Consider the following 27,148-nt stretch of genomic DNA (forward strand, 5'->3'; position numbering starts at 1 on the left):
TAGAATAAAAGCACTGGATACAACACTTCTTCCAAAAGCAGTCAAGGGCTGTGCACAACAATAATCAAAACATCTAAGTGCTACAAAACTAAAACAATGTAGTACCACAGCATGGTACTAGAACTGCTAGATTCAGACCATGTATTCGTTGGCATTTGGGGTGTGTGTGTGTGTGTGTGTGTGTGTGCGCGCGCACACACACACACACACACACACACACATATATACATGTTGGAATCTCGGGCTACATCCCGTCCTCCTTACGAACGCTTCAGGTAACGAGCTGTGCTAGGTAGGTGTTCTGGGTAGCAAACTTTGCCCTGGGATGTAAGCGGAAGTCGCGCGGCACCAGGAAGCCCCATTAGTGAAAGCGTGCCTCAGGTTAAGAACAGACCTCTGGAACGAATTAAGTTTTTAAACGGAGGTACCAGTGTGTGTGTGTGTGTTGAGACTGCAGACTGAAAGAATAAAGAAACTTATGGTTTATTACCAATGGCAAGCAAAGCCATTGTGAGTACAAGCTTATATGTGGCCATCATGGAGTCATAACAAAAGACAGAACACTAACTGACTGAGGGAGGAGGAGAAAGGAAGTAAAGCCTGAGAGAAAACAAATCTGCAGGTAGTTGCTTGATCAGCGAGAGATGAAAAGGTTGCCTTTCTGTTTATTGCCTTCTGCTGGTTCAGATAACTTACTGCAAGTGTTGCTACTCCCAACAGTACTGGCCCTTTTCTATCTGCTGTTCCTGGAGACAGGACTAGTTTTCCATATTTTAAAACTGGATCCATTGGCCATAAATTGTGGAGTACTACTCAAGTACAAAGGAACCAACTTGGCAAAAGGTATACCATACCCTCCAAAATTTTCTGATGAAATGGAGACGTCTTATTCCATAATAATAATTTTACTATTTGTACCCTGCCTATCTGACTGGATTGCCCCAGTCACTCTGGGCAGCTTCCAACACATATATTATATAAACATTAAACGTTAAATAACTTCCCTATATGGGGCTGCCTTCAGATGTTACGGACAACTGTATAACCTCCAACATTTATCCGATGTAAATAGGGATGTCCTAAGGAAAAGCGGGACATTCAGAAACTGGGACGGCTTCTGTAAATCCGAGATTGTCCCTGGAAAATAGTGACACTCGGAGAGTCTGTTATATGGGAGAGAGCTTGTCCTATAAGAACAGGAATAAAAAGACTGTCTTTATGCCGGTTCTCTCTCAATGGCCTGTTTCATCTTGTTCGTTTTCCCTCAGTTTCATTTCCCTCAATGAACTTTTCTGTTTCCTAGCATTTGAAAAAATAGCCTTGAACTGGTGTAGCTTGTTGCTAGGTTTCAAGCTCATTTTATACAGCCAACCCTTTTCAGGGTTGTTTTTCCCCTCTTTTTTGAATTTTGAATGACGTCCTGAGGCAAGAATTGTCCTGTTTCTTAGCAACCCAGATGGGTTGAATACATTTATGCATTCAAACCTCTTTGTATAACAAAAAAGAAAGAAAAAAGAAGAGCACAAACATCTCCCAGAACAAACATTGCTGTTATGAGACTCTCCTCTCTCTCTGTGTGTGCTTGCTTTGCTCTAACCAGGGCTGCAAAGGGAAAAATGTGATCCGGCATGAAACACTTGGGAAAGGACTTGGCTTTAGAGAGGGTGAGTAGAATCTCCTTGCTTCTTCAGCACTGTCTCCTTTATAAGGGTTGCAGTTTTACAGTTATTAATAACTAGGGCAACACTTAAAATAATTGTGATGGCATCGGGGAGAACTGTGTATATAGCCAGAGATTTCAAAAGTTCTCACCACAATTTCTAAAAAATGCAAGTTTGTACTTTACAGCCTACTGTTGGAAAAACGAAATCCCAACACCTACTCCATGCCAGGTTCAGGGTTCCTGGGCTGATGTACAAATCCCAGAACAACTTAGGTCCAGGATAGCTTAATATAAAGCTCAAACACTGCTGTCATCTGGAGGAGTGCAGTTAATTGTACCAGCCTCCCACTCCTCCCTGTAGCAGAGGCCCACCTGGATGAACTACAGGCTGACATTTAGTGTTGCTGTTCCCATGCTTTGGAACACCTTCCAAGAGAGATTCAGTAAGCATCCTTGCTACTGACTTTCAGGTGTCCCTTGCAGACTTGTTTAGCTGACAGGCCTTTGCACCTGTCTAGTTTTTATTTTTGCTTAGCCAGTCACCTTAAATATTAACTTTTAACAGTGGCCACATGACCTGGAAGCTGTACGCCAGCTCCCTTGGCCAATAAAGCGAGATGAGCGCCGCAACCCCAGAGTCGGTCACGACTAGACCTAATGGTCAGGGGTCCCTTTACCTTTACCTTTAACCATGTACACCACCTTGATATCTTGGCAGTACAGATATACTTCTATAAAGGCATAAATATCTGGCTGCGAATATATCTGCATATGGGAATACAAGCTAGCTATTGATTGCATTTTTCCTTCAGGGAAGGAACTTTTTTTGTTTTGTTTTGCATTCTTGCTGGGTGGGGAGTAAATGTATGTGGTGATGTTTTGCTGGGTACCATGTATTGCCACAACCCTAATTTCAATTTGCTCGTTGCCTGAGCACAACTTAGTACAGTGCTACCTCGGGTTACATACGCTTCAGGTTACAGATGCTTCAGGTTACAGACTCCGCTAACCCAGAAATAGTACCTCAGGTTAAGAACTTTGCTTCAGGATGAGAACAGAAATCGTGCTCCGGCGGCGCGGTGGCAGCAGGAGGCCCCATTAGCTAAAGTGGTGCTTCAGGTTAAGAACCGACCTCCGGAACGAATTAAGTTCTTAACCCAAGGTACCACTGTAATCAGCTACATTCAGAATGAAAAAGCGCTTTATATGCATTATAACACTGTGACACCAGATGGCACTGTGGAGTCCCATCTTTCACAAACACGATTTCCCTTTACGAAGTTTACAACGTGTTTAACTGAAACACTTTATTGATGTGTCTCAGTCCAGACCTAGCCAGTTTTTTTCGATGGTGACTTCTTCTGTCTGCCCAAAGGAAGCGATGCAGTGGGCTTATTTTCATGGGTTGTTGCTGTTGTTTCTAAACAGCTGTTTTCTGCAGAATTGTATTAAAAATAAATTTGTATGATAAATCAGTAATAATTGAAGACTTTCTTCTTCTTCCTCTTCCTCTTTACCTCTTTACCTTGTTTAGGCATAGAGCGGCGAGTGCAGAATGTTCCCCAATATCCATGCTGGGAACCAATCAAAGTGTACTTTCGATTTGAAGGGGAGATTTGCTACGAACCTGGAGCTAGCCTTACAACGAGATCGAGTCAATGAGTCTCAGCCACTCACAGCCCCTCTGGAAAAGGATAGCTGCCTAAAACAACCTCCCGATTTCAGCTACAGGCTTTATATCACCCGAGGCCTTCTCAGAAAGCCGCGAGGAAAGTCGAAAGAGCTGAAAAAGAAATCGCCCCCAAGCACGGTGCAGGAAGAGTTGCAGAGGATAAGGTCCAATTTCTTTTTCTCCATCGTGGAACGCAAACAGGAGCCCAAGATCATCACAAGGTTTCCCCACATGGGTCACTACGAAGCCCAGCTAATGTTTGTGAAGATGGGAAAGTTCAAGAGCAGCAAATACCAAGATCCAAAACCATTTGACTATAGACAGGTAAAGGGAAGGATGAATTGAGATAGAGGCAACTGGAAAAGGGTGGCCTTTGGTGGGGAGGGGGATCGAGGCAATGCGCTGCACCAGGTGTGGGTAGACTACAAGGCTTCTGGAATCTACTTTGTGCTGCCCCAGATGTATTGGGACATTTATGCACAATCTCACTTTCAATACCTTTTACACTGTTTTGGGGTGGACATACTGCTTTGTTTCCAGTCAATGCATGTCCCATGACTTCTTGCTTAAAACATTTAACTTTTCATACTACAAATGTTCCGGGTTTGTTTGATTGCTTTCCTTTTTCATTGTGCTGCAGCGCAAGACTCTCCCTCCAGACAGCAATAGTAACTAACATCAGGGAAGCGTCACAGAGCAACTAATAAAGCAAAATGACCTGTGGATAGTCCACAGCATAAATCTACCACAAATGTGTTATTATTGCATCAATGGCATGTTGCAGATAACCTGCAAACGACAACAACCAGCCAAGACGGACCGTTTGGGGTGGTTTATTTATTTATTTGTTTTAACTATACGGTTGTACCTTGGTTCGCGAATGCCTTGCGCGTTGAACGTTTTGGCTCCCGAACGCCGCAAACCCAGAAGTGAGTGTTCCGGTTGGCGAAGGTTCTTTGGAACCCAAACGTCCGACGCAGCTTCCACTGCTTCTGATTGGTTGCAGGAGCTTCCTACAGCCAATCAGAAGCCGCGCCTTGGTTTCCGAACGTTTGACTTCCGAGGTACCACTGGAGTTCTAAGATCTACAAGTTGGAGCCAAGTCTTTACACAGTCAGACAGATGTACATATAGAATTGAAAAAGGCTAAAGGGTACTTCTGAGAACATGCTTGGCCCAGAAATTTGCTTTTATCACCAGGGTGGGTTTCTCACAGAAATTCAATCCTGGTCCGTCCCCCACAAGTTTTCTTCATTTCAGCAGTGAGAGAGCCAGATGTCAGAAACCCTTGCAATCTAACTCAACTCACCTAGAAATCTACCATTAAAGCTTAGTTTTTTTCCTGCCTTTATACATAGGGATCGGGGGGTGAACCTACGTAATTCATGCTTCCCGAAATAATATGTGAATCAAAACACAGCCATCCTTTGAAATTTGCATTTCTCCAAATTTTGCAGTGTGCATTTCTCCAAATTTTGCAGTGTGCTTCTCTGGCCAAGGAATATGTACAAAAATGCATGAACTAGAGGAAAGCATGCATATAAAAGCATGAAATAAAATAACATACAACGGGAATACTGCTTTGCAAAAATGTCAATATTGGGCAAAATTGTATGCTACAATGCTGATGAATTTTCATGAGGACTTAAAAAAAAAACTAATGTGAAGAACCAAAATAAATATTAGAAAAACGAGAAAATGAGAGAACCCTAAATTGACAGTTTCACTTAGCCCTACCTACATAACACAGAAGCTACATCATTTCTGTTTGGTGTGTCTATTACAGGCATATGCAAACTCCGGCCCTCCAGATGTTTTGGAACTACAATTCCCATCAGCCCTAGCTAAAAGGACCAGTGGTCAGGGATGATGGGAATTATAGTCTCAAAACATCTGGAGGGCTGGAGTTTGCCTATGCCTGTTCTATAAAGTACACACACACACACACACCAAGAAACACACACAAGCAACAGAATTTAGTGTCTCCACAAGATGGCACTATTGCAACAAATGCTTTGGTCAAATGAATTCAGTGATGTGGCTCACATTTATCTTTTCCTTATGGTGTAGTTGGGTTATGTGGTTATATTAGCCTTTGAAAAATGTCTTTGAAGCCTCAGGGTTCTTCAGAAACTTTTTAAACATTAAGATCTTCATCTTCAATCATGGTACTCTGTTGGTGACTGGATTTTTTTCATGAGACTTAAATTATTTTATAGAGGCACATTAATGTCCAATACAGCCATTTCTAATGCATTTCATTGTTTTTCTCCATTCAACCACAACACAAATTAACAGGTTAACCCTCTCTGTGGTATTAAAAAAACCCCCAATATCATTACTTTTATCACACCAAACTTTTAAGGTTGGAGCTAGGACAGGAGGCCTTTCCACCTGGTCCTCAGGACTCTTCCTAGGCCTCATCCCTTCCCAGGCCAAACCCCACACTGGATCTGCACCCTTCTTGAGTGTTTGGCCTGGAGGATGCAGAGAGGTGTAGGGCAGTTCTGAGCTAGATGGACCAACAGTCTTCCTCAACAGAAGGCAGCTTCCTATGTCCCTATGAGTGTTTCTGAGTGGCTGGAATATGTTCTTCAGCCCTTACTTCAATGGAGGACAGAGAAGGGTGCATGAATACATGTGGGAAGTAGCCTACCATGCAAAGGTAAACTTTAGAATTGTTCTCCTACTTTTCCCTCTCATCTCATGTACCACTAGCATGCAGCAGGTTGCTTAAAAGAAAATGTGGCCCCAAGCAGAAATTGGTCCTCAGACCTGACTTAAAAGTGTGTTTTTTTTTCATTGAAAGACGGCCCTGCTTATGCAGTCACATGTGAACCTTATGATGTTAACAAGGGGCAGGTGTTTACTAGCAGAACCGGTTAAGAATGTGTATACGGAGATGATTATCTGAGGTGCTTTGAAAAGCTAAGATTAGCATTTCCATACTAAACTTACTGGATAACTTATTCCTGCCTTAAACCAGGAAGTGACTGTAGATTATTAATGACAGCTGTGTGTCTTCTGTTGACTTTTGAGAGCCTCAGAAATTTACAAATCAGTTTTATTGATGTTAGCTGAGCTTTAACAACTGAGTATGTGGCAAGAAATGAGCTCTGTCCGGTTCCAGGGTCACTTTTTGTTTGTTTATTTCTTTTAGAGAATCTCTACCCTACCTTGCAATCTGCTAAAATAAGTGTCTTCAACCTTTTCAGACCCATGACCCACTTTTAACCCAAACATGCATTTGGAGACCCATTTCTTAGTCTTTTACTTTATATTTGCAGAGTGCTCCTGTTGCCACCCACCTTGAATCAGGCTGCCACCCACTAGTTGAAGACTACAGTGGTACCTTGGTTTACAAACTTAATCCGTTCCGGAAGTCTGTTCTTAAACCAAAGCATTCTTAAACCAAGGCGTGCTTTCCCATAGCAGCAGGGGACTGAGTTTACAAATGGAACACACTCAACAGGAAACAGAACATGTTCTGCTTCCAAGGCAAAGTTCACAAACCAAAACATCTGCTTCCGGATTTGCAGCGTTCTTAATCCAAGTTGTTCATAAACTAAGCTGTTCTTAAACCAAGGTACCACTGTACTGCCGTAAAAGGACCCTGGTGTTGCCTCGAGACTGAAACACAACAATACAAAAAAAAAAAACACACCCCCCAAACCCACCCTAGTAACATAAATAAATAAAGCAAAATATGGGATATAAATCCATTAAAAACAGCAGCATGAAAGAAATGTAGAATGGCTCACTTATTAAAGCTATGTACACAGTGTATATTTAAAACACATGACTTCCCACCCAAAGAATCTTGGGAGCTGTAGCTTGTGAGTATGCTGGGAATTGTCATAATGTGAAAGATAAACTACAGTTCCCAGAATTCTTGGGGGGGAAGTTGTGTGTTTTAAATGTGTGGTGTATAGCCTTTGCTTTAAAAGTACAGTGCCACAGCAGGAGGCAAAAAAACTCGACAAACCTAAAAAAATTTAGAAGTATGTCAAAATAAAATAAAATAACCCTGTTTGCTATATACAAAAGGAAGTCGCTGTGAATGGGCAGTAAGAATGACAAGTGCCAAAGCATTGCTCCCAAGTTGTTTGCCAGCAAATCCAGGTGTCCCCTCTTCATCTTTTTCCCCGTACAGTATGAACCAGATAGACCAAATTTTGTGACCAGCTATGCCAGAGACCCTCTGAATCTAAAGTTGAAATCCCAGTGTTTAAGCAAAGGTAAGTCCTCGCTGATCTTCAGAAGTAGGTATGACACCCATTTCGTGCATCAGAGGAACATTATAGTTTGAACATCATGTTCTCTCAGTAATAAATTGGATTGGGAAGCTTGCATTGTGCTGGGCAGGGGGTGCGGTGTGGGTTGTGGCTCTCAAGACTCTCTCCAGGCTGCGCTTCCTCCTCCTGTTCCTGCTTTGCACCCTCCTTCCTTACCTGAAATATGTCCTTGAAATCTGATAATGCTTCTTACTTACTTGGGTGGAGGATAGATAGGGGTGTATGAGTCGATATACTATATACTGTATAGCGGCCTACGGTATAATTGCACTGGATAGCTCAGTTGGTTAGAGCATGGTGCTGATAATGCCAAGGTTGCAGGTTCGATCCCCACATGAGACAGCTGCCTATTCCTGCGTTGCAGGAGGTTGGACCAGAGGATCCTCAGAGTCCCTTTCAACTCTAAAATTCTATGATTCTATAAAGGTAACATTAATGTCTGCTGCTCTACCAACTTTTGCTGCTGGCCCTGCAAAAGGTAGCCCACATGACAATGTGGCCCCCATAAGCTGAAAAGGGCTCCTCATCCCTGTAATAAATAATAGAATCATAGACTCATGGAGTTGGAAGGGGCCCCGAGGATCATGTAGTACAACCCCCTGCTGAGCTATCCAGGAAGTTAAAGAGGGTTGCAATTGGCTCCTAGTATGTTTCCAAACCTCCTGCCAACCTAGCAGTTTGAAAGCACGTCAAAGTGCAAGTAGATAAATAGGTACCGCTCCAGTGGGAGGGTAAACAGTGTTTCCGTGCGCTGCTCTGGTTCGCCAGAAGTGGCTTAGTCATGCTGGCCACATGAACCGGAAGCTGTACGCCGGCTCCCTCGGCCAGTAAAGCGAGATGAGCACTGCAACCCCAGAGTCGGCCACGACTGGACCTAATGGTCAGGGGTCCCTTTACCTTTACCTATGTTTCCAAGCACATTTCAAAGTGTTGGTGCTGACCTTTAAAGCCCTAAACAGCCTTGGTGCAGTATACCTGAAGGAGCTTCTCCACCTCCATTTGTTCAGCCCGGACACTGAGGTCCAGTGTCAAGGGCCTTCTGGCAGATCCCTCACTGCGAGAAGTAAGGTTACAGGGAACCAGAGGGCTTTCTTGGTAGTGGCGCCCACCCTGTGGAACGCTCTTCCATCAGATGTCAAAGAAATAAACAACTATCTGATGTTTAGAAGACATCTGAAGGCAGCCCTGTTTAGGGAAGTTTTTAATGTTTGATGTTTTATTGTGTTTTTAATATTCTGTTGGGAGCCGCCCAGAGTTCTTCTTCTTCGACACTGATAGTATTAATCTTCATTAAGCAGACATATTAAGTAGTTGGCCCTCACAACAGCCATTATTTCCTTTAGGGAACAATAGTAATAAAGGTTAGTTTCAGGCATATTTATAACACAAAACATTAATGTTAAGATTCTCATTTGACTGTTTATAACACTCAAAAGTCAACATATCATTACAAATGGGTGATTGTGAAGCTTGGCTAGGGCAGTCCAAAGCTTCCTCTTTTGTTCGTATACCCCACTTAAATTTCACTTGCCATATTTGACCATGCTGTTGCCATTTAGCAGTGTCCTAGGTGCTCTGGAGAATGTGTAAGTGGCACTGATAGACGAGTTCAGGACTGAACATCTACGCTAACTGGTTGCGATCTATGGAGCAGCAAACTCGGCAGAAGGCCGAACATCTGCTGTTACATTTACAAAACTTCATGTGAATATGTGTCCACCTGTTAGGTAAATGGAATACAGCAAGAGGCACAAGTGTATGATGTGCCTGGTGCAAATCTGGCCTCTGATTCTTGATTTATTAAGATATGCATGGCACTTGAGTATAAAAGCAAATAATTTTAATGTGGTTTGCAAAATGAGTAAAAGAATGGAATTATCAGTAAAACAGAGAGTTTAAAACAATTATTTAAAACATTTTTTTGGGGGGGTGACCCACCAATAAACAAAAAACAACAACCCTACACCAGAATAAAACATATATCGATGTTCTACCTATCTTGGTAGGCTTGCCTAAATGAAACTGTTTTACCAGGCAGAGAGAAGGCCCCTGGCTGTCCCCTAGTTACTTTCAATTTATATGTACGTTTTTCTACTAAAGCTAATCTCCAAGCACTTTGATACCAGTAATCCAACATCACACCCTTTAATAAATCTACCCAAAATCTAGCCCAGTGGCAGACATTGGGGGTCTCAAATTTTTGTGTCACCCTGTGCAACGCTAAAAATTGGCACACACAAACCCCACCTCTCATGCTCCATTCTGCATAGTGGTTGTGGCACCCCTTGCGGTTATTGGCACCCAGGGCAGCCAGACCAGTGTGGCTCCCCTAAAACTGGCTAGTTGCTTTGACTGCAATACTATTAGTCCCATTGGCTCTTGTTGGACTTTCTCCCAAGTAAACACCATAGGATTGTGCTGCATGCACTTTCAAATCCTTTCCCTGTCAGCAGCAATGCACAATATGGATTCTGAGCACAAACTGCCTTTTGTTTTCTGTCCCTCTTCAGTCCACGGACTCCATCCTCTCGCGGAAGAAAAGGGGAGACCCCAATCTAAAGAAAGATTCACCACCTGCTACAAGCCTCAAGAACTCAAGTGGGATTCAAAGTTACTTCTGCCAAAGGAGCCTTGGCCTACTAAACCTGTTTCCTTCACAGTTAGTACAACACTCCATAATTCCCTTCCCTTCTTCGCATCTTCTTCCACTGTACTCATATTTGGAATAGAAATCTGTGGGTGTTCTGAATGGTTTTTTTTTTTTAAAAAAAATAAAATAAAATAAGGGCATTGCTTTGCTGGAGTACTTGGGAGTTTCTGCAAAGCTGATAGCTAGCCAGATTCTAACCTAAGGTGATATAATTAGAAAACAGGCTGTGGGTTGTTTTTTTAAATGTCTGTCTCATAAACAGGTTCTCACAGGTAGAAGAGGAAGATATTTGTAGGCCTGCTGTTATTTATAGTTTTGTTTGAAAACTGTAACTGTTTCTCTTGCAAAATGCCATGAACGACATTTTTTTTTTTAGAAAAAGCAAAAAATATACTGTAGAACCTTGGGTACATTGGCTACATTGCAGGCTGAAAGGAATAAATTCACCCATTTTTCCAGGGATCAGAAGCGACTTGGGCTTTCTGACAAATTATAGACTTTTCCTAATGAGGTATGAATGACTCTTGTGTTGTTTTAAACGGAAACAAGCCAGAGCCATTTCAGAATGTGGGAGGCGTAATTTTCCTGAGCTAGTCTTGGAGATTTAAATGCATGTTGGCAAATAGTGTAATAGCATGTGTAGAATCTTGCCTACTGTTTAATATCGCTTGAGCTGCAAATGCTTTTAAATTATAAGCACTAATACATGTGGAAGAAAATTCCATTGTAACCAGTAAGGCTTCCATCTGATTCCCTGATATAGATATGCTATATTGGGGATAAGGAACCTTTGACCCTTCAGATGTTTCCAGACTACAATTCCCATAATTCCTGAACTTTGGCCATGCTGGCCAGGGCTGATGGAATCCAAAAACCTCTAGATGACCACAGGTTCCCCATTGATGCCCCATATAGAATGGGGCACCTCCCTGACATTGGGTGAGGATCCCTGTATACAGATGCAAAGTTTTGGATCATAGCTATGAAGATATCAGTTAAGAATTTTTAGTCACTTTAGGTAATAACATACTACGATTATGTGGTTTATGGTGAATGCTTGAATTTGTTCCTGCTTTGTTTAGATGCTACACAAAGTAGGTAGAATCACAGATGCATGTATTCATGTGCCAGCATTTGCTGGGCAGCACAGAACCCAGAACTTTCTGATGCAGAACCTGGTTTAGCAACTTTTTAGAGCCACATGGAAAATACTGGGCAGAGATTTTTCTTGCAAAGCAGGGCCAGCCCACCTATGAGGCAAGGGGAGGTGACTGCCTTGGGTGACAGAATTCACAGGGACAACAGATCTGGCCTCCATGGCATGCCTTGCCCACTGCCACTGCTAATAGGAGGTGCTGCTGGTCTCCTCCCTCCCCTAGGGAGGAAATAGCAAGGGCTGCCTTCTGGAATCTCCTAGGCTCTGCACCTGCCTAGTGCAGGCATAGGCAAACTCGGCCCTCCAGATGTTTTGGGACTACAGTTCCCACCATCCCTGAACACTGGTCCTGTTAGCTAGGGATCATGGGAGTTGTAGGCCCAAAACATCTGGAGGGCTGCGTTTGCCTATGCCTGGCCTAGTGTAATTCAGAGTGGGCCCTCCGACCCACCATGATTTGTTGCCCTGTACATTATCCTGTCCCTCCTGTAAGTTCAGATGTTTACTGCTGCCCCCAACCTATGCTTTCTGTTATTTTATTTGTTCCTCTCTCTTTTTGTTCTTCTGTGTTCAGCTTGATTTTTTAAATTTAAAAAACGCATGGCATATTTTTAGGCATTGTGCGAAATCATATCACAGTACAAATCTTGCCAGTCCTCTGTATGGATGATTGGATGAGGTGCTTCCTGTTGTTGCTGAAGGGACTTCAATCGCTTGAAACGAAGCACACATCATGGAGGCTTTCAGGAACTTCGGCTTTGCCAAGAAACTGCAGGAAAAACACAAACATTGCCACCACCGTTACATAAATGAATTGCTAACACCCCAGTACGAACCATGTCTGCTCTGATGTAAACCCTGCTGAATTCAGTGGGGCTTATTCCCAGGCAAATGGAGGATGACAGGGATGGTGTACAGCTTGTTTGCTCGCACCTACTCTCCCCAAACCCCTTGCATGTTCATGTCAGGCATGTACTGAATGCCTGAAGGAGCATCTCCACCCCCATCACTCAGCCCGGACACTGAAGTCCTCCTCTAAGGGTCTTCCCTCACTGCGAGAAGTGAAGTTACAGGGAACCAGGCAGAGGGTCTTCTCAGTAGTGGCGCCCTCCCTGTTGAACACCCTCCCCTCAAATGTCAAGGAGATAAAGAATTTAGCAACTTGTAGAAGACATCAGAAGGCAGCCCTGTATTGGGAGGTTTTTAATGATTGATGTTTTTATTATGTTTTTAGATATGCTGCAAGCCACCCAGAGTGGCTGGGAAATCCCAGCAAGATGGGCAGGGTATAAATAATAAAACAACTATTGTTGTTGTTGTTGTTGTTGTTGTTAGGCTTATATCTGCTGAGGCCAGTGCTCCTCACAGGCAACCACAGATATGTGAGGAGATAGGCCTGCTGGGGAAAGTTTTTTGATAGGCTCTCATCATATTTGGCAACTGTGAAGCACTAGCATTAAAAACACTTGAAACAGGCCGAGTACATATCCTCACTAGTAAATGGGTGTCTGTATGATATTCAATTTGGATGGGTATTCAATTATTGCAGCTAAAGCCTTTTTTGCCAGTAAATGTTATGTATCTTCCCTTCAGGCTATGCTTATGTTATAAAGCCTAGCTGCAGAGCAAGGCCCTTTCGTTTTAAGATGTTTGATATCTGTGAATCCCCATTTGGTTAAAACCATGCCCGCCAGTAGTTTTCTTATATTATTTTAATGATTTTGTCCTCAGAGGCACAGAAGCCAAAGAGCTGCACACAGTGCCTTTCTGGAACGTGTAGAAGAAACGCTAAGCCAGCTGTGGTTGAAAGAGGTACGTTGCCTTCAGGAAATCTAGCAACCCAGTTTAAAACCTGTTTATTCCCCTCTAAGGAACTCTTATAGTATAAAGTACAGAGGATATTTAGACAACTCCCACCAGTTCCATTCAAGACACAGAGAGCCACAGGTTCCCCACATCAGGGGAGGAACTGAAGGAAAGTTGGGATAGAAGTTGTTGTGGTGGCTAGTTGTCCTCGGGACTGGTGGGACAGAAGACCGGTAGACCAGCAGTAGATAGAGTCAGAGCCAATGACAGGCAGTGCCACCTCCTTATTGGTTCTAAGTAAGAAGACAGGCGGATGGGGGCTGACTGAGGACAGACTGACCCTGATGGACTCACCCAACTTGCCCTAATGGACCAGCCTTCACTGAGAAGAAGTGAGGAACGTGCTCCAGGAACACACCTACAGCCTTCATGGGTCACGTAAATAAGATATGGAGAGCCCTCTGCATCATGCCAGAGGCCCATCTAGTCCAGCTTCCTGTTCTCACAGTGGCCTTATAGGAAGCTGGCAAGCCAGAACTGAGCACATGAGAACTTCCTCTTCCTGTGGTTTCCATTCAGAAGCATTAATGCCTCCAGCTGTGGAGGAAGAGGAACAAGCATTGTGGCTGGTTGGTAGCCATTTCCTCCACGAATGTGTCCGTTCCTCTTTTAAATCCTTCCAAGTTGGTGGCCACCACTGCCTCTTGTGGCAGTGAGTTCCACAGCTGAACTGCGCTCTGTGTGAAGCAGGGTAGCATTTTATATGTCCTCAATCTGCCCAAATTTTTGCTTCATTGAATGCCCGTGAATTATAGTGGTGTGTGTGCGAGAGAGAACAAAATTAGACAGGCTTTCTAGATATGGATGTTGACCTTTTGTGACATTTCCTCCCTGCTTTCCAGGCAGCCCAGAAACAGGCCCAGGACAGAAGAAAAGCTGCATCTAGTCTGAGGCAGAAAACGCCAAGCGCAGCTGTTTCCATTGAGAGCGATATTGAGATGCAGCAACAGGCCGGCAGGCAGCAGGAGAAAAGCCTGAAAAAAGGACAGCTCTCACAGCCACCATCTATGGCAACACTGGGGTTGCAGCTGTCAATGCATATAAAACCAGAACCTTTGGGCTTCTTGCTGCCAAGTGGCGTTGCCCAGAGTGTCGAGGAACTGAGGTGCAAATAATGAGGGGGAGACCACGAACACTCAGTAAATACCTGGATTGTAAATACCTCATTGCTGCTATTCTAGTGCCAGTAGGGTTCTGTATTGCAGGAGGATAAATCTCATCCTCTCCTTATCACAGTGCATGTAATAATTGTAAATAATAATAATAATAAACAAACAAACAAACAAGTGCAGCAAGGGATGGTTTTCTCAATATAATACACTCCCACATCTAATGGCACACAGGAGTGTTTTGCTAAAAATGATATACAGTGGTACCTTGGGTTACAGACACTTCAGGTTACAGACTCCACTAACCCAGAAATAGTACCTCGGGTTAAGAACTTTGCTTCAGGATGAGAACAGAAATCGCTTGGTGGCGATGCAGTGGCAGTAGGATGCCCCATTAGCTAAAGTGGTGCTTCAGGTTAAGAACAGTTTCAGGTTAAGAACAGACCTCCGGAACGAATTAAGTTCTTAACCCGAGGTACCACTGTAATCAAAACCATCAATCCGTATTCAAATAGGGGGAAATTAGCAAAAATATATATGTTAATACTCTGAGAATCAAGTAGAACTTCCTTTGGAGAAGACAAATGGGCCTGCTGCAGAATCTGCACCCTGATGCTGTGAAAGATCTGAGATAGCTCAGATTCCTGCATTGCTGTGTGACCCTCGTGGTCCCTTTCAACTCTATGATTCTACGAAGTGTGTCTCACATAACCTGTACCAGCGTGGGGTAGAGAAACAGGCTTTGAGCACAGCAGAATGAGCAAATGGAAGCACACGGTATGTGAAATCAGAGGAACAGGCTAGAAACAGGTGAAAGTTGATGTGCCCTCACAGAATAATTTCACATGGGCTTCTGATTGCAATGATAGTTAATGGCTTCTGGAGCAGAATGGGCATCCTTCATCCCAACCAGGTATGCCTCTTGAGGCATGAATTTGTATAGCACATTCAGAGATTTGAACATGTCGTTTGATACAGCATATAAAGATGGGTTTGGATCAGGTGGATTTGATATGCCCTACTGCATATGGGGGTTGGCAACCGTTTTCTGCTGCAGAGCTCTTCTTTACAGCCAACTTCTGAGAGTGGGCACGTGCCCACACAGAAGGTGTGGCCAAAGCAAAGGTGGGCATGGCTGAAGTGGGCATGGCCACAGCTGTCACGCCAACACACCACACAGAAATGCAGGCACATATGCACTCAGCCCATGCATGAGCACACATGCAGTTGTGTAAAAGAAGTTCATGTCACATAAAGGCAATAGGATGCATGCATCTAAAAACAAAGGGGAAACGATCCTACCACAAATGAGAGTGTTATCTGCCCCATGCGTATGGAAGCACACTCTAGACACAGCATTTAACAGGCCGCTGAAAAAAAGTCTCACAGCTCCATGAATGAGTATAAAGGTGGTTTCCCTGGAAAAACACATCACGTGTGCCTAAAGCTCTCATCCAAACGAAAGGCTGTGTCAGCGGTTGCTGTTTGTCTCTAAGCCTCGAGTCCATTCAGTGCTTACTGCAGGGGAACAGCAAAGATGTTCACAGTGTACGGTGCCGGATTTACATATAAGCTAAACAAGCTATAGCCTAGGGTCCCACTCTCTTGGGGGCCCAAAAAAAGTTTAAAGGGGGGAAAAACCCTGGATGCACATTTCCAAAATATAAGATAAAAAAAACAAATAAAATAAAACCTACCTACAGCAACAGTGTTTTGTGTTGTGTAGGCTCCTATGATGTAAATAATGGGCCCCACCTGCTAGCCTGCTCCCTAAAATATCACTGGTTTGCTCATTTCTATATATAGGGTGCCTACATTCTGCATGGAGTGGTTGCTTCAGTGACTACAGTATCATATGACCAGTGATCCAGAGCATATTTTCTACAGCGTTTATATTTGCTTACATGTAAGATTGGCTTGTTAAGAAATTGAACTGCATCCTTCTCATATTAATTCTTACAAGTCTGGTTGATGAAGAATTGATGAAGCATTGAACGAAACAGATTGGTTATCTGGAAACTCTGTTCCGGTGATATTTGGTGACAGATTATGTATATATCAAACTTTTGAATTATTCTACTGCAACTGGGGAAGAAGATTTAGAGACTTTGGTTGTAATTTCTGATCATTTATATTAGTCTATAATAGTGTTTAGTGCCATTGTTATTGTTATATTGTTCAGCTTGTCTATATTGCAACACAGGGGTCTGCTTACGGATGGACTGGTTGCATGGCAACATGTGCAAATGGCTTTAGATACCTATTAGGTCCATAAATTACCATATAGAATATATTCAACACAACAAACAGCGACAATTTGTTGTTCACAAGGGACAGCTGGACATATAAAGGGCCCCATTACCTTCAGGAGCTTAGGGCTTCATCAAACCTAAATCTGGCCCTGACTCTGTAGATTTTCTTTATTGAACTAGAAAAAGCATTCAAGGTTCTTCCCTGACCTCAGCATCTTTTATTTTCTGATACTTCCAGCATTTGTGTTTTATGCTGGCAATCCTTGCTACTGGATCACTTCATTCTTTTATTGAGCTGGTCTCAAGATGTGGTGTTGAGGACTCCCAGACTGCTGGTTTTTGGGGACATCAACATCCATGCCAAGGCAACTGGCTCTGGGGTCGTTTCATGGCTGCCATGATGACCATGGGGCTGCCCCACATTTCACCATTTGGCAGGCTACACTCTGGACCTACAAATGGGCACATGCTCAGAGTATTTCTTTAAAAAGAAAAAAAGAGAGTTAGCTAACCATTGTTTTTGCTGTAACACTCTTAAGGAGCGTAGAAGCAATCATAAAGCATGAAACTCCCCCCACCCTAGCAAGACCATTAAGTCCAGGGTCTAAAATGATTTAGCTGCCCCAATGGAGATGTCAGGTCAGCTTGTTACATGGACACATCACAAGTTGTCATGATCATCTTGTGCAATGGTATTTGTGCCCCATTCAAAGTACTTTTGTTGGCATTCATGACCCATGAGATGAGGCCTTAAATTCTTCCATGTATTTTTAACAGTACGAACGAGGTTTTTTAAAGACAAGTCAAATACACGTAGCTTTTTGGATTGATAATCCACATTTTTGACAGGGATCCTTGTTTGCTCTATTAGGCTTGTTACATAACTCTGAAAACGGCGGCAGTTTTTTCTCTCTCTTTCTAACGTCAAGGCAGCTTCCTCTTGTTCCCTGGAGTCAAAATAGCCATCAGAAACAGAACAGGAATTTCCTTGTGTTTTGGAGATGTGCTTATTAATATCTGGAAACAGGAACCATCTAAAGCTTTGATGCAGAAGGGATCTTCCTTAGCACTGGAAAGCTTTTAGGCAATGTTGCTTTGGCCACTCTTTAGCATACAATGCTTGCTTCTCTAGGACCTTAAACATCTTGGGAGTGGGTAGGAAGTAAACACTCTCTTCCTTTCTATTCCTAGAAGACAGAGCCACATCTTCTGTAAATGCCACTCGAGACAGTTTGGAAATAGACCTGTCCCTCTCGCCTCTGATCCAATTTGCTTGACTGTCCTTGTGAGGCCTTGATCCCTTTGAAATCAGTTGAAAGACCAAGCACTGAGTTTAATCGAATTTGAATCTGTCCTTTCCTTTGCAAGACAGAGCTGTTGACCAGTTCATTTCCTGTCTTGTTCAAATGGAAACACAATAATTGAAAGTTTGTAGAGGGCTTTTATAGCAAGAGAGGCTCCTAGGGCTCTGAAGCAGTTTGGCATTGTTGTGCATGTCTTGTCTAAGCTGGCTGTTGGCATCCATTTTGCAAAATACTATGGGAAAAGCCGTTGCGTGTCGAGGTCCCCAAGCCACCCCTCAAAATAATTCACAATTCACACATAATTTTTGTTTAAGGTTTTTGGCATAATTTTGGTCACAACTTTATTAAAATACATAATCTGTGAGTGGTTGCTTAGGCTATCTGTCCCCCCCGCCTGGGACAGAACTGACTTCCAAACTCCCTCAGAAGCCAGTGAAGAGAAAACAATATTGGGGAGCAACGGAGCTGAGTCACAGGCCCTCACCGCTCACCCAACCTGCTCCCCAGGGCTTGCCATTTCAGGGATTGGACAAAATCGTGGCAAGCCCCTGGATTCCTTTAACGGAATTCCCTTCCACACCACCATTGGAGGGGCAGGCCCAGCCTATCCTTACCCCTCCTCCAACCAATTTTATAACCAATGCCTAAGCGCAACCTTACAAGTTGTGACAAATTGCTAAGTAGTAGGCAAAAACCAAATGGCACCAGCCAATCAGCCAAATGGAAAAAATTCCTACTAGGCCCCTGCCCCAATGGCAGACGACCCCATGACAGGCATAGCAAGGTCAACTGGAACTCAGGGCGGGCGGGCGGGTGATCCGATGCACTCAGCAAAAGAGAAAGCAAAAGCTGAGTGCCCCAATATTTAAAGTCTTTGGTCCCACCCACCCAATTTGCAACATGCAATTAGCCCCAGCAACCCGGCCATCCAATCGTTGCCCCAAGCCAGCTCCTCTTTACCTGCCTGGCAACAGAGGGTTGGCTTGGCAGACCCCACCGCAACACGTGCTCTCATTTTAGGGAGAACACGCTTTGCAAAACAAGAACTGGAAATAAATTAGGCGGACTTTGTACAGTTGCAGTTTATCCGCACCAGCCATTCTGATTTCTGCTCGGTAGAATATGAAACACGATTTTAATTCTGGCCACTTAGCTCGTAAAGATTGTTACATCATAACATGATCATGAGATTTAATCACAGAACAATGCAAGTGCTCTAAATAGCTTGAGGGTTGTCTCAGCTGCTACTTAATGTTCTGCTAACATTGGATTCTTGTATTTTGAGACAGTCAAGGGGAGCTGTACTGAAGAAAACTCAGCTTGCTATTTGCTTATACAGACTAGATGCTTCTCACTCCTGTGGTTTTCTTCAGGCAGTGATGGCAAGTTAAAGGGAAGTGTCTATTTAAAGAATAATAGAATCATACTTGGTAAAGATCACGCCTTTCGCACATTTGTTCAGTGAGAGACAAACTGTGTGGTGTAAACAAAATGTTGGAAAGTAACGGTGAGAATGCTATGTGGTGTACTGTGTCGAGCAGGAACAAACTATGAGGGGTTTATTTGTTTATTAAATTTATATCCCATCCCTTCTCCAAAGGAACTCAAAGAGCAGGGAGAGGACATATCACCCAGCAAAGCAGAGCTTTCCAGGTGCTATTCAATTTCATGTTAGTAGTACATGTGAAAAGGATCCAGTGGTCTTATCATAAGTCAACAAGCTTAACATGAGTCTACAGTGTGATGCAGCAGCAAAAAAGGCTAATGCTGTTTTTTTAAAAAAGCTAATGCCACTCTGTTCTCCTTTGGTCAGGCCATACCTGGAGTACTCTGGGCCCCACAGTTTAAGAAGGATATTGTGCAGAGGAAGGCAACCAAGATGATCAAGGGTCTGGAAACCAAGCCTTATGAAAAACCGTTGAGGGAGTTGGGCGTGTTTAGCCTGAAAAGAAGAGACTGAGAGGAGATATGATAGCCATCTTCAAATATCTAAAGGGCTGTCACAGGGAAGGCTAGGACCCAAACAAATGGCTTCAAGTTACAAGAAAGGAGATTCTGATTAAACATCAGGAATAACTTTCTGACAGGAAGAGCTGTTCAACTGTGGAACAGACTCCCTCGGGAGGTGGTGGACTTGGAAGTTTTTTTAATAATAATAATAAAATAATATTTTTTTATTTATACCCCGCCCTTCCTGGTTCAGAAAACCAGGCTCAGGGCGGCTAACAACTGATTTAAAACACTTACCGGTAATCGATGCAACAAAAAAACAGCATAAAATACAGTATAAAACGTGAATAACAATAAATTCAGAATTCAAAAATAAATTTAGGGGGGAAATCCATCCAATAAACATTAGATGATCACCAGGGATAGCCGGCTAAATTAGTCCTGTTTGGACCAGTGAGGAGACCAGGGGAGAATTAGCTGTGGGATCCCAGAGTGGGTAATCTTCATAAAAAGGGGAGGGAGAGGGAGGAAGGGGAATAAAAGATCAGGCTAAGTTCAAATTGAAAGCCAGGCGGAATAGCTCTGTTTAAACAGATGGGATGACCATCTGTCATGCTTTGGTTTAGATTCCTGCATTGCAGAGGGTTGAACTCGATGATCCTTGGGGTCCTTTCCATCTCTACAATTCTATGAATGTATGATTCTGTGATGCCATTCACTTCAGCAGGCATTGTTTATGAAAAGACCCTGGTGGATTGTATCTCATGGAGTCTGACTGCTCTGGATTTCTGTAAGGTGAAGTGGTGGGAATCCAAGTGACATCACTATACATTATGTCACTATACATTCTGCGAAAATACAAAACTGACCCCTGGTACCTCAGCACTGTGGATCATTTAGGACAAGATTAGCCCATGTGGCACCCTTCAGATGTTGTGGACTATGACTCCTAATCAAACCTGACTACTGACCATGCTGGCTGAAGTCCAAAACGTCAAGGAGAAACCATATTGGCTACCCCACACTTAGGGTCACTCAGAATAATAGTATCATAGAGTTGGAAGGGACTCAAGGATCATCTAGTCCAGGGGTCAGCAAACTTTTTCAGCAGGGGACCGGTCCACTGTCCCTCAGACCTTGTGGGGGGCCAGACTATATTTTGAAGGAAAAAATGAACGAATTCCTATGCCCCACAAATAACCCAGAGATGCATTTTAAATAAAAGGATACATTTTTACTCATGTAAAAACATGCTGATTCCTTGACTGTCCGTGGGGCGGATTTAGAAGGCGATTGGGCTGGATCCGGCCCCTGGGCCTTAGTTTGCCTACCCATGATCTAGTCCAACGCCCTGCAATGCATATCCCACACACTTCACTCATTACAAAACCCCTCCACAAGAGGCATTTCTGTGGACATGTGGAAATCGTAAGGACAAGTTGGGAAAGTAGAATAAACGCATGTCTATGCAGCTTTAGTGTTTCCTGTGTGAAGACATGGACTGCTTTGGACCTAAACTCCTGCCCGGATCTGTTAAGAAACTTTCCTCTGGCCCCTCCAGTTCTTCACTGCTGTCTTTGAACTTATCTCTGCCTCCTGCCTGTTTGGGACCACACAGCTGGATAGCTCTGTTGGTTAGAGCGTAGTGCTGATAATGCCAAGGTTGCAGGTTCAATCCCTGTGTGGGACAGCTGCATATTCCTGCATGGTGGGGGATTGGACTACTAGATGATCCACAGGGTCCCTTCCAACTCTATGATTTGCTTTTGTCCCACTAGGATTGACAGCCAGCTCCCTCTTGCTCTAGGGACCCAATGTCTTTGGAGCCTGACTTGACAAGGCCTCACAGCCTACAAACTTGTTGTTCAGCGTGCTTGCGTGTGTGTTGTTTTTAAACACGCTTCCTTTTTTGATATTGCATAAAGGGCCAAGCAACCTCAAGAAATATCAGCCCTGGAGTGCGTGGGGAACCCTTTGACCAACTATCAGAAAGCTTTTTCCTTTTCTACCACTGACCAAAAGATTGCTGTCCCATCCGTGGCCCATTTGACAGCATGTTATTAGGGCCACGTGACTTACAAGCCAACACACCTGCTGACCAGTAAATCCCTCTCCCCATTTCCCCCATTAAAAGCAGGAAGAATACATAAATGCTTCCTTGTGCAATTCTCTGGAGGGAGTAGCTCTTAAAAGCATTTGTAAACCTAAAGCCCCATAACCTGCTCTGAATGACCTTAATGTTCCGCTGTGTTTGCAAACAGTGACCATTAATGAGCACAGTCTAAAGTAACTCAGGAATAGTGACTCAATCTGAAGAATATAATGGTGTTTTTGAAGAGTATAGTGAGCAATAGTTGGCTTAAGTTTAGATTATAAAGCAGTGAGAAAAAGCAGGTAAAAGAAATGACAGATACAGGCAATTCCAGGTTTAAATGCAAGCTAGACTCTTAGTGAGAAGGTGTGTTAATCCCAGTATTTAGCAGTGACTTTTACTTTGGGGATCTCTCTATAATTAGAGTGAGAAATATATCATTAAAAAACTTTGAGCTCCTCCAAAGCTTATATGGAGGTAAGATTTATTGAGCATGCATTCTGATCTGCTTTCCCTTCTGTGACTTCTCACTAGTCATTCATTCATCCTGTGTTTCACTTTCCTAACCGTAAAAAGTTCAGGTTTCTTTAAGAAGCACATTTGTTGCACCAGGGCAAAAGAGCACTCTAATCCACTTTAATCGTGCTCACCTAATTTCCAGGATGCACTTGAATCTTACCTGCAAAATACTGACAGTTTGAAGGCAGTCATAATACGTTGTCAATGATGGAGATACAATAGGAACAGAAGGCCAACTGATAGGGCCATCCTGTTGTTGTCAGCATGTGGCATGACAGGACCTGCGCTGAATTTGCCACATAGCAAAAGCAGTCATCGGATGGATTGTTAGGCAACGAGTTTGCAATGCAATGTTTCCCAAGTAATTTCCAGTCTACTCTGAGCATATCTTTAGTCATTTAAAAAACAACAACCCACAATCTACTCTTGACGACTTTAGTTTTGGCCTACATATGCAAGTAGGGATGCGGGTGGCACTGTGGGTTAAACCACAGAGCCTAGGACTTGTCGGCGGTTCGAATCCCCCTGATGGGGTGAGCTCCCGTTGCTTGGTCCCTGCTCCTGCCAAACTAGCAGTTCGAAAGCACGTCAAAGTGCAAGTAGATAAATAGGTGCCGCTGCAGCAGGAAGGTAAACGGCGTTTCTGTGCGCTGTTCTGGTTCACTAGAAGCGGCTTAGTCATGCTGGCCACATGACCCAGAAGCAGTATGCCGGGCCCTCGGCCAATAAAGCGAGATGAGCGCCGCAACCCCAGAGTCGGCCACGACTGGACCTAATGGTCAGGGGTCCCTTTACCTTTACCTTTACATATGCAAGTAGTGGGCTTTAATTGTCTGTCCAAAGTATCTCAGGAATGCCTGAAATAGTGTTTCTAAAAAGTAAAGTGAGCTAAGGCAAGCAGGAAGTTGCTCTACAAGCTGAGAGAGTGGTGAATCAATTAAACAACCATTTCACTAAACACCAAACATAGCCTAGACCCACTCAGCCTTGATCCTTGCCACGGTTGCACCAATTGGTGTGAGACTGAAGCATTTTTTAAAGTGCAGCAGTGCTGATACACATACTGTTTTGAGGGTACCCAGGCACTTTGGCGGGACACGAAAGAGGAACCAGCCTTCCCTTTTTCTGTCACATTCTTCTAATAACTTGTTAAGAGGATGTTGTGGAAAAGTGGGGTTGTTGTTTTTTTGTTTTTTTTGAAAATGTAGCAATCAGCTATTGAGAGATCTTCAAAGCAGAGCTTCCTTTTTCTCAGGACTTAATAGCATCTATTGAGTGCTGGCACCTGGCACCGCTTTCAGGTGAGAAACTTCAGCTTGGTAAAAAAATGAAAACCTTTGAAAGTTCTGCTGCACACAAAATCCAGGGCTTTTTTCCAGCAGAAACTCGACACCTCTCAGGTGGGCACCATTGCCATTATAAGGGAACAAGGGAGGTGTTCATGGTGAGTTCTGGCATCCTTCAGTGTGTCCATTGGAAAACAGATGTAGGTGGTCCTGGCAGTGAAAGGTGTATCCACACCTGCCTGATAATATGTTATGGTTACCAGACATTCCCATTTCCCAGGGGCTGTCCCCAGATTTACAAATCTATCCCCTGACAAAATCCATCCCCGGAATGTCACCGGATTTCATTTAATGCAGGTATGTCCAAAGTCCGGCCCAGGGGCCACTTGTGGGGATTGTAACAAAAACACTGGGGCCTAATTTGAATAGTAGAGTGCCTGGTATCTGGTGGGCAGACCAAAGCACTCGTCAGGAGAGCTATGAAATTCAGGTGAGGGTCAGATGCCTTGTCAATCCCAGCAGGTATATAACAGGAAACCCAGCCTGCCCAGGCCTGCCGCCTGCCCAAGGCATATTGAAACTGGCACAATTGATGCAAAAATGAAAGTATGGTAGTCAGCAGTTAAAGACACCCACTTTCTCCAGCATGAAACAAACTTAGTCAGCATATGCAGCAGATGGTTGCTAAGGTCTGGCAGTGGGGGCAGGGGTTATATGGCATGCCAGTTTCACAATATTAGTAGCTAACAGTGGCGTAGCGTGGGGGGTGCAGGGGGGGCCGGCCGCACCGGGCGCAACATCTGGGGGTTAGGGTTAGGGGGCGCAAATTACTTGCCTTGCCCCGGGTGCTGACAACCCACGCTACACCACTGGTAGCTAACAGAACTGGTGCAAACCAAACTGCTTACTCAACAACTTAGCATATGCGGGGGGAGAACTAAACACTTATAAACAAGTATTATAAATGCTGGATTACCACAGGTAGAATATTACCAGTTTAGAAGACACAAAGCAGTCTAAAAGACTCTATGTGGCGTATAGTCTAAAGAATATTATATTAAAACAAAATATTAAAACACAACCTAAAACTAGCAACCACACCCACCCTTGCAGATGGCAGGATTAAGAATCAATCGTGAATGAAAGAAGCTTGTTGAAGATAAGCCTGAACGATTCCAGATCAAGAAAAACTACATTTTTGCGTTCCAGATGGATTAGCGGGTATGCAGCCTAAGTTGCTAAGCATTTTGTTCTGCATTGATATTGTTCGCTAGCAAATATTGTTAACAAGCATCTTACTTCCTTCTCTTATATCCACGTAGCTTTCCTTCTCTTATATCCACGTAGCTTTCCGTGACCTTTGTTCCTGCAGCTCCACCTGCAGCAAGCTGAAGGTCTACTTTTCTCAGTCTGTGTTTCCCACCCCTTATGCTTCAAACTGCCTCTGAGCTCATCTTGTGTGATGCCGTCTCTTGCTGTTCTTTCAGATCCCAGCTCAAAACCCACCTGTTCCACTAAGTGTGTTGTTTCAAACCAATACTGTTAGCTGCCAATATTGTCAGTCAAACTCTTCTTTGACCCCTGAACTTAGCAAGCAAAGCATTTCATCTGATTTCCTAGCAAGCTGCATATGCTGTCTTAGATTTTGCCCTCTTCTTTTAATACTGGAGAAAAAGTGGAAGGTTTTTAAATTTAATTGCTGAGTACAGCACTTACATTTTTGTGTCCAGTGTGCCAGTTTCATTATTGAACAGGGGTAAAGGCTCGATTTTGCTGTGGTGTGCTTGATACCTAGGGTGGCTCTAGTTCCTCTTACTGGTGAATCCCAGAGGGCTGATCTTGCGAGTCTGTTGCAATAAACTCACACAGGGTCCCCTGGCATTTCAAGAAGTTGGCTGTATGCCACCTGAGTTTAGGCCACCCCCATCCTATTAATCTTTAGAGTGCCACAGGGCTTGGGGTGTGTGTGTGTGTGTGTGTGTGTGTGTGTGTGTGTTTTCTTCTATCAGTCTCCTGTCCTTTGCTTTGGGCCAATATTTAAAAGGTGCAAAAGTGGGGGGGGGGGGAAAGGATTCATTGCACTCAGAACTCTCTATATTTTAATTGAGCACGCTGCTGAGATTGATCACACTGGGGTTGTTGGGTTTTTTTATTGTAACTTGTACATCACCTTGACATCAGAATGTGGAAGGTGATAAACTTAATTAATTTATATTAATAACCATCCTCCTCAACACCTCTCTTATCTGATCCACTCTTGCATGATGAAGCCAAAGCTGCAATCTATTCTCAAACTGATATACTATATGGTGTTGCATAATCCACTTTAGACATATCATTCAATCAAAAGGCAGATAACAAACAAACAAACAAGATGGGAAAATAAACTGTCAGCAGCCAGGTTGTTTCCATGTACCATTTCCTCAAGGCTGCTGAGGGTTTTGGGGACACATTCTCACTTCATGTAGAGGCCTGGCTGTAATAATAATAATATTTTATTACTTATACGATGCCCATCTGGCCAGGTGTCCCCAACCACTCTGGGTGGCTCCCAACAGAATATAAAAAACACAATAAAACATCAAACATTAAAAACTTCCCTAAACAGGGCGGCCTTCAGATGTCTTCTAAGGCAGATAGTTGTTAATTTCCTTGACATCTAATGGGAGGGCGTTCCACAGGGCAGGCTCCACCACCGAGAAGGCCCTCTGCTTGGTTCCCTATAACCTTACTTCTTACAGTGAGGGAACCACCAGAAGGCCCTCGGAGCTGGACCTCAGGCTGAATGATGGGGGTGGAGATGCTCCTTCAGGTAAAGCAACAAAGTGCTTTCGACATGGACTAGCTTCCCACAAAAATAATTCTGCCTATAATTCCCTGCAATATACATTGTAATGGGGCCAGTGTGGAGCCTCAGTGAGTGAGGAAGGGCCATAGCTCAGTGGCAGAGCCGTGCATGTAACCCCCAGATTCAATCCCCGGTATGGCTTGGGAATATCCTCCATCAGAAACCCTGGAGAGCTACTGCCAGTCAGAGTATGCAATACTGAGCTAGATGGACCTTTGGTACACCCTATAATTTCCAAGAGGGACGCGGGTGGCGCTGTGGGTTAAACCAGAGCCTAGGACTTGCCGATCAGAAGGTCAGCGGTTCGAATCCCCACGACGGGGCGAGCTCCCGTTGCTCGGTCCCTGCTCCTGCCAACTTAGCAGTTCGAAAGCACCTCAATGTGCAAGTAGATAAATAGGTACCACTCCAGCGGAAAGGTAAACAGTGTTTCCGTGTGATGCTCTGGTTCACCAGAAGTGGCTTAGTCATGCTGGCCACATGACC

General features: G+C 43.8%; 1 protein-coding gene across 11 annotated transcripts in view; it reads left to right on the forward strand.

Annotated features, from left to right (window-relative positions):
- The window catches only part of LOC307199829 (uncharacterized protein C7orf78), a 45,959-nt gene extending 31,374 nt beyond the window's left edge, over nucleotides 1–14,585 (forward strand). For all 11 annotated transcript variants that reach the window (XM_079947945.1, XM_079947941.1, XM_079947944.1 and 8 more), the window contains 6 exons: nucleotides 1,601–1,664; nucleotides 3,198–3,659; nucleotides 7,489–7,573; nucleotides 10,141–10,289; nucleotides 13,168–13,248; nucleotides 14,145–14,585. In XM_079947945.1, coding sequence (XP_079804071.1) covers nucleotides 3,219–3,659; nucleotides 7,489–7,573; nucleotides 10,141–10,289; nucleotides 13,168–13,248; nucleotides 14,145–14,417 — 1,029 coding nt within the window. In that variant the 5' untranslated portion in view covers nucleotides 1,601–1,664; nucleotides 3,198–3,218 and the 3' untranslated portion in view covers nucleotides 14,418–14,585. The remainder of the gene's footprint in view (nucleotides 1–1,600; nucleotides 1,665–3,197; nucleotides 3,660–7,488; nucleotides 7,574–10,140; nucleotides 10,290–13,167; nucleotides 13,249–14,144) is intronic.
- Nucleotides 14,586–27,148: the final 12,563 nt, after the last annotated feature.

This window comes from Podarcis cretensis (genome assembly GCF_951804945.1).
Source record: "Podarcis cretensis genome assembly, chromosome: 12".
NCBI lineage: Eukaryota > Metazoa > Chordata > Lepidosauria > Squamata > Lacertidae > Podarcis > Podarcis cretensis.